General features: G+C 36.3%; 1 protein-coding gene across 1 annotated transcript; it reads left to right on the top strand.

The window, feature by feature from the left end:
* Window positions 1–6652: 6652 nt before the first annotated feature.
* Window positions 6653–7570, top strand: Olfr1286 (olfactory receptor 1286). The gene has a single exon (NM_207254.1). It carries the CDS (start codon window positions 6653–6655, stop codon window positions 7568–7570), a length of 918 nt encoding a protein of 305 aa, NP_997137.1.
* The last annotated feature ends 216 nt before the right edge of the window (window positions 7571–7786 follow it).

Here is a 7786-nt window from a genome sequence, read left to right as displayed (position 1 = left end):
AGAATGAATTTATTAAATTCCCAGGCAAATGGATGGACCTAGAGGGCATCATTCTGAGTGAGGTAACCCAATCACAAAAGAACTCACATGATATATACTCAGTGATAAGAGGATATTAGGCCAGAAACTTAGAATACCCAAGATATAAGATACAATTTTCAAAACACATGAAACTCAAGGAGAACGAAGACCAAAGGGTGGACACTTTGCCCCTTCATAGAATAGGGAACATAACCCCCATGGAAGGAGTTACAGAGACAAAGTTTGGAGCTGAGACAAAAGGATGGACCATCTAGAGATTGCCATATCAGGGGATCCATCACATAATCAGCTTCCAAACGCTGACACATTTGTATACACTAGCAAGATTTTGCTGAAAGGACCCAGATATAGCTGTCTCTTGTCAGACTATGCTGGGGCCTAGCAAACACAGAAGTGGATGCTCACAGTCAGCTATTGGATGGATCACAGGGCCCCCAATGGATGAGCTAGATAAAATACTCAAGGATCTGGGGGGATCTGCAACACTATAGGGGGAACAACAATATTAAGTAACTAGTACCCCCCCCCCCCCGAGCTCGTGTCTCTTTCTATATATGTATCAGAAGATGGCCTAGTTGGCCATCATTGGAAAGAGAGGCCCATTGGTCCTGCAAACTTTATATGCCTCAGTACAAGGGAATGCCAGGGCCAAGATGTGGGAGTGGGTGGGGGAGCAAGTTGGGGACTTTTGGGATAGCATTGGAAATATAAATGAAATAAATACCTAATAAAAAAAGAAATTAAAAAACTCACAACTTCCTTGACACCATCCATCTCATTGGCTCTTACATACTTTTGCCTCCTGTTTCACATAGATTCCCAAACCATGAAGAAAGGAGGTTGATGAAGACATCCCATTTAAAACTTATTTTCCAAGTTTCAACCTCTCTAGAAATTGTACAGTTGTCTTCCTCTGTCATTGTTCCCATCTACCTTAAGATGAGGCTTATCTAATAATGATGGCTAAGCAAGGTACTTCTGTAGGTATCGCTATAACCACAGAGAGACAGGCTATTTTTGTAACTAAGGCTGGATTCGACCTCCCTATTTATCCCAGAACGACCATAAATATTAATGATCATCAAGTGTTGCTACCTTCCAGCTGGCACCACAAAATTTTTCTATATTTACAAACAGAAACAACCACTATAAATGGAAACAAAAACAGGGCATCATACTAATAGTTTAAAGAAAGTAGAAATTATATAAAATTTAGTTGTGTTCCCACTGGAGGTACGCTCTATAAGTTCCCTCTTCCTATTGTCAGGCATTTCATCTAAGGTCCCTCTGTTTGATTCCCGAGTCTCTTACCTCCCAGGTCTCTCATGCATTCTGGAGGGTCCCTACAACTTTCTATTTCCTGAGGTTGCCTGTTTTCATTCTTTCTGCTGGCCCTCAGGGCTTCAGTCAAATTCCCTCACCTAAAACCAGATGAGGTTCCCCTTTCCCCCTTCTTCCCCTCCCCTGTCCACTTTCCATCCCAGGCCCCTCTCTTCCTCCCCACTTGTGATTGCTTTTAGGGTTGCCATTCCACAGTGACATCTCTGACCTATACTTGTTCCTGTCTGAAAGAATTACAGGGATGGAAATGGAAAGGAGCCTAAGGAAAAGAAGGTCTAGCACTAGACCCAAAGTGGGATCCTGCTCAAGTGGAGGTCCCAAGGACTCACACCATTACTGAGGCTATTAAGCGCTCACAAAAAAAGGGACCTATCATGACAGCACTCCAAAAGACCCAGCAAGCAGCTGGAAGAGTCAGATGCAGATATTTTCACCCAGCCAATAGAAAGAAACAGCTGAGCCCTGTTGTTGAATTCAGGAAGGCTGAAATAAGCTGAGAAGAGTGATCCTGTAGGTGGACCTGCAGTCTCAATTTATCTGGACGCCTGAGATCTCTTAAACCCTGGACCACCAAACAGACAGCATATACCCAACACACATAGAGTAGAGGACTTCTGGGTCTGTGTTCATTCAGAGATGATGCACCTACCTCTAGAGACTGGACATCCCAGGAAGTTTAGAGGTCAGGTGGGATGGGGGGGCATCCACATGGAGACAGGGGGTGGGGAGGAGGTGTGGGATGTGGAGCAGTCAGAGGGTGGATGGGGGGGAATGGAATATGGAGTGTAAAATATAAATTAATTTATAAAATAAAATAAAAAAAACTTTAGTTGTGTGTCTCTTCTGAAAATTCACCATGTATATTTAATGGGCTGCCCTTTGAGAACATTATTTGATAATTAGGAGTATAAATTACTGTATTCTTTACCTATGGATAAAAGACTAACTCTGATACTTCAACTCTCTAAAAGTAAGTGTCTCCAGAATAAAACGGATCTAAAATATAGCACTAGAAATTTTGTGATGTTTAAGTGAGATAATATGCTAATCATAGTGTCTTTTGCAGAAAAATATTTTAGTAGAAGCTATGTTTTGACATTAGCATTGGTTATCATATCTCACTTCCACATGTATACAATGCACTAATAAATATTCCATATGGAGTTGTTATTTTAAAATGTTGATATTTATTCATATAAATATTCAATACATGTATCTGACTCCACAGTAACTCATGTAAACAAAAACAAAACACACACCAAGTATACCAGGCAAAATATTCAGTGTGTAAAGAACAGCATTAACGTGAAATATAACAGAAATTATTCTCATAGAAGAAGAGAGCCATGGGAGAAAGAAATCCATCTTTAAGATTCAAACAAAACAAAATGCAACAAAACAAAACAAAATCCAAGATATCTGCTCTTGAAATAACAAGAAAATAGCCCATTTTCTTCACTCAATTTAATATATTAGCAGGTTTTTTTCTTTACAACTCAAATAATTTACTATGTAAGGATTATTTTGAATGCCCAGTAGTTCTTGAAGTTCTGCCTCTCCTGCTTCACCCTGTGCATGCTACTACTACTAAAGACAGGAGCCTCTTTACACTGCTATTTCCCATTTCGTCTTGTATTAAATCCTGATCAATACACTTCACTTTCCTAACGTTACTCAGTCCACTTATCTCTAACTTCCATGTTTTCAGCCAAGAACAAAGTATTAGGATCCGAAGGGATACATCTTACCTTCACAGGGTGATACATTTTCATTTTCTATAAAAAGGTGATTTTTAAATTCACTCTTTTGTTCAGATTAACCAACCAAATAAGTGGCTCTGTGGTTTCTGATTTTGAGTTTCTAGAACCCTCCAAATCTTGGTCAATATTTTTTGCCATGACTAAATATTCTTTTGAATTTGAATTGGAATCAATTGAAAAAGAAGAATATAATGCTAATGTAATGCCAGCATTGAATGTGGAGTGCCTGATGCTATGTGAATAAACACACACACACGCACACACACACACATTCAGAAAGACACTCACAGTCACACACACAAACACAAGCACACACAACCATGCATGCTTTCAGTTATAGGAAGACTTTTAAAAAGTTAATAAACAGAAAGTTTTATAACTGCAATCATCAGTAGGAGAGTGGGTAAAGAAATACAAAAAAAGATTAGAGTTTATTATAAATTTTCAGGTTTTTGTGCTTAATTATTCTAGAGAATTACTGTACAGAATGAAAAGTCTACTTAATATAGTCGTATTATGTGATAAAAAGTTGAAAAGATTTTTTAGATGCTTTTATTGCACATAGAGTAATATAAAAATAATAAAAATTGTGAAGTACCAACTTCACTCTTTGTATGTATATCAAAAGACAATGGTGTTCCCTGTTATTATCTCCATAAAATGGATTAAAAAGAAATACAAATAGTACAAACTATAATAAGACTCTGCATGAGTTATGCACATGCAATGGGTTGGTAATAAAGTAACACAAGATGATCAGCAAGAAACAAATGGTTCTTTTGCAATTTACAGGTGTTGAGATGCTTGTCTAAATGTATATGTGAACTGTAAAACTATAGGTAAGATTTTACTCTTTAAAAATAAAGATTATGTTTATTTATGGTTGTGCCCATTGGCACATTTTTAGGCATGTCTATATATTTATAGAAACTCATGCCACAGCACAGGTGTGGAGGTCATATGAAAACTTGAAGGAGGTGGTATCTCCTCCCATGAGGGTGACAGGAACTGACTCGGGTAATCAGGTTTGGCAACTAGTGACTTTACCTGCTATAGAAACTCACTGGTAAATGTGATTCATTGTATAACATGTATATTTTCAAAGCATGCAAAATCCTAATACAAAAAATTATAACAATATTTATAAAGTGAACAGAATTGTTTTCTTTATTATTGAGTTCTTATATTAAAATCAATAGACATTGGAGACTACAGATCCCCATGGATTATAAAAGCAAAAGTCTTTCCAACTGCTTAATCTTGTTTAATGTGAGAATGGGAAAGTTTCCAAGGCAGCCACAACTGCTGTCAGTGTATATAAGTCACACTGAGGCAAAACACTTAACAAAATTGGTCACAGCAGGAACGACAATGAAATAGCTTTTGATTCTAGGGAGAATTAGAGGAGACATCAATCAAAAGAAAGGAACTGTTTACAAGGTGATCCCTGTAGCATGAGTACATCATAAAATAATTGCTATATTTCATTTTCATTGCAACTACTCATTTAAGGTTTGTTCCTTTGCTTTAGTAGCACAATTATTTTTTTATCCCCTTGATCACTTTACAGTGGGTCTTGCATTTGTAATTGTGTTTGATGAAAAACTTGTACAAAAAATATCATTGTACAAGTTTTCCCTTTCAACAAATCCTTGAGACTGCTGGACACTTAAAGCAATTTTACATGCTTACATCTAATGAGTTCTTATTGTACTCCTATAATTTCTAAGTATCTTAGCTTGGAAAAGTACTGTGTCCATGGGGCAATAAACTTGATTCAATGTTTAATGATTATTGGATTCTGTATTATCTCAAAATACAGGCCATATCCTAGGAAAGTAGTTAATAGAGGTAAGAGAGAGATGAAGGTAGATGTGCTTAGAATAATCATAATTCACTAATAACTTACAAAAATCAATAAAAGCCATGATTTAAATGCCACAGATATTCAAGAGTTAAGTACACTGAATTGAACACAAATAAATTACACAAACTCTGTATTTGTATTTCATCTTTAAATAGTAAAGTACCCATTTTTGTAAATATCATTAATTTGTTTTGGCTTCTCAAAATCAAGCTCCTTGTCAGTTATCCACTAGTCTGGAAGTAATGTTGGAGGCTTTAGAGACAAGTATGTGTTTGCACTCCATTATTTCTACTTTATTGAAGAGATTTGCACAGGAAAATCAATCACCAGTATTTTCAACAGAATGCCTTTTAAAATACTTAAGAGAAATATTTCACAATATCTGCTAATTGGTTGATGTTTTAATCTTCCAATATTAAATCTAAAAGTAATAAAGAGAAAGTATAGGAATTTAGATGAGGAATAAGTAAAGGGTGAAGCAAGCAAGCAAGCAAGCAAGCAAGCAAGCAAGAAAGATAGAAAGAAAGAAAGAAAGAAAGAAAGAAAGAAAGAGAGAGAGAGAGAAAGAGAGAAAGAAAGAAAGAGAGAGAGAGAGAGAAAGAAAGAAAGGATGAAAGAAAGAAAGGACGTAAGAAAGAAAGAAAGAAAGAAAGAAAGAAAGAAAGAAAGACAGACAGACAGACAGACAAAAGGAAGGAATAAAGAGAGGAAGAAAAGATTGAGAGGCAGAGTAAGAAGGTTTCTTGAAATGTTTGAACTATTGTATGAAATCTAACCATTTGGAGTCAAAGCCTATAAGAATGGACAAAGAAATGTTTCTATTGATAAAACCAAAGTTCAAGAATCAATAATACTGGCAATGTATCTTCAGCACCCCTGTTCTCAATTTATTTTGACCAACAGATTTTTCACAACATGTTTATATCATGGTTTATTCTGTGTGTAGATACACAGCCAAAAATAGAACTGAGACTGGAATTTTGAGTATTTGTTTGAAATATATCAATAGTTGGTCAGTCTAAAATTACAATGGCCAAGAAGCTATAACTTTTTCTCAGATACTCATTGAAGAAAATTATCTTTAAATCTGTATACAAAATGTTGACTTAATGCTTAAAAAATATAAGGATAATATTTTCTACTAATATTTTAAACAATATACATACTGTCTTTCAGATATACAAAGTTTTTGACCACCATGCAACAATAAATGAAGCATCTCTGCTAAGACACAGTGTACAAACACAAGAAAGAAATAATTTAAATGTGGGCTGGATAAGTTGCTAAGATTTTAATTTCAATTATTTTTGTTCCCTTAATTCTTACCAAAACCTTATTGTTTCTATTTCAGGAGTCTTTGGTTCAACTCTGTCTCTGTCTCTCTGTGTGTCTCTCTGTGTCTCTCTCTCTTGCTCTGCTTCTGTTTCTCTGTCTCTTTTTCTCTCTCTGTCTCTTTGTCTGTCTGTCTGTCTGTCTATCTCTGTCTGTCTCTCTCTGTATCTTTCTCTCTGTCTCTCTCTCTGTCTCTTTGTTTCTCTCTCTCTCTCTCTCTCTCTCTCTCTCTCTCTCTCTCTCTCACACACACACACACACACACACACACATCTGTCTCTTTCTGCAGGTCCTTAGTGTTATTTATTTAATGGAAGACTCTAATCATACTGTGGCTTCTGAGTTTATTTTTCAGGGACTGTGTTCCTCAAGGCAACTTGAGATCTTCCTCTTACTGCCATTTTCCATCCTCTACCTGATGGCTGTGGTAGGCAACCTGTTTGTTGTGATATTGATCATCATTGATCATCATCTCCATTCTCCCATGTACTTCTTGTTAGCTAATCTATCATTTATTGACTTCTGCCTTTGCTCAGTAACCACCCCCAAACTGACTATAGATCTCCTAAAAGAAAATAAAACCATTTCCTTTGTAGGGTGTATGAGCCAGATCGTCTGTGTGCACTTCTTTGCAGGAGGTGAGATGGTACTTCTTGTAACAATGGCCTATGACCGGTATGTGGCCATCTGCAGGCCACTCCACTACAGCAGCATCATGGACAGACAGAAGTGCATCTGGTTCCTTGTGATTCCATGGATTGTTGGATTTGTGCATGCCATTAGTCAGATGCTCTTGATTTTGGATCTACCTTTCTGTGGACCTAGAGTGATAGACAGCTTTTTCTGTGATATTCCTTTGGTGATGAAATTAGCCTGCATGAATACTGATACTCTGGAAATCCTAATAAATGCTGACAGTGGCATTTTAGCAACAACTTGTTTCATCCTCTTGCTTGTATCTTATACTTACATTCTATTAACTGTTCAACATCGCTCTAAAGATGGCTCATCAAAAGCCCTATCTACATGCACATCCCATATCATAGTGGTTCTGCTGTTCTTTGGGCCCATCATTTTCATCTATCTGTGGCCAGTTAGCATCACCTGGGTTGACAAGTTTCTGGCTGTATTTTACTCAGTCATCACACCTCTCCTGAATCCAGCCATCTACACACTGAGAAATAAAGATATTAAAAATGCCATAAAGAAGCTGATAAGTCACAAATGAATTCAGAATAATTTTTGAGTTCTCATATTATCAGAAATTTTCTTTTTTCATATCCCTTTAGCCATATATTGACTTTAAATTGATACCCCTATTTTTATTTCTCAAAGCTATTGGTAGGTAGGTATTTGTATATAGTTATGAAAATAATTATTTGAAAATATATTAAGAAGTCTAACTTTAAAAGTTTTATCAGTTCAAAACAGTGATACTTTAGCA

This window comes from Mus musculus, chromosome 2 (genome assembly GCF_000001635.26).
Source record: "Mus musculus strain C57BL/6J chromosome 2, GRCm38.p6 C57BL/6J".
NCBI lineage: Eukaryota > Metazoa > Chordata > Mammalia > Rodentia > Muridae > Mus > Mus musculus.
This window is presented reverse-complemented; position numbering and strand designations above follow the sequence as displayed.

Excerpts from the sequence above, each read along its gene's own strand:
- Olfr1286 (NM_207254.1), top strand. The coding sequence starts at position 6,653 with ATGGAAGACTCTAATCATACTGTGGCTTCTGAGTTTATTTTTCAGGGA.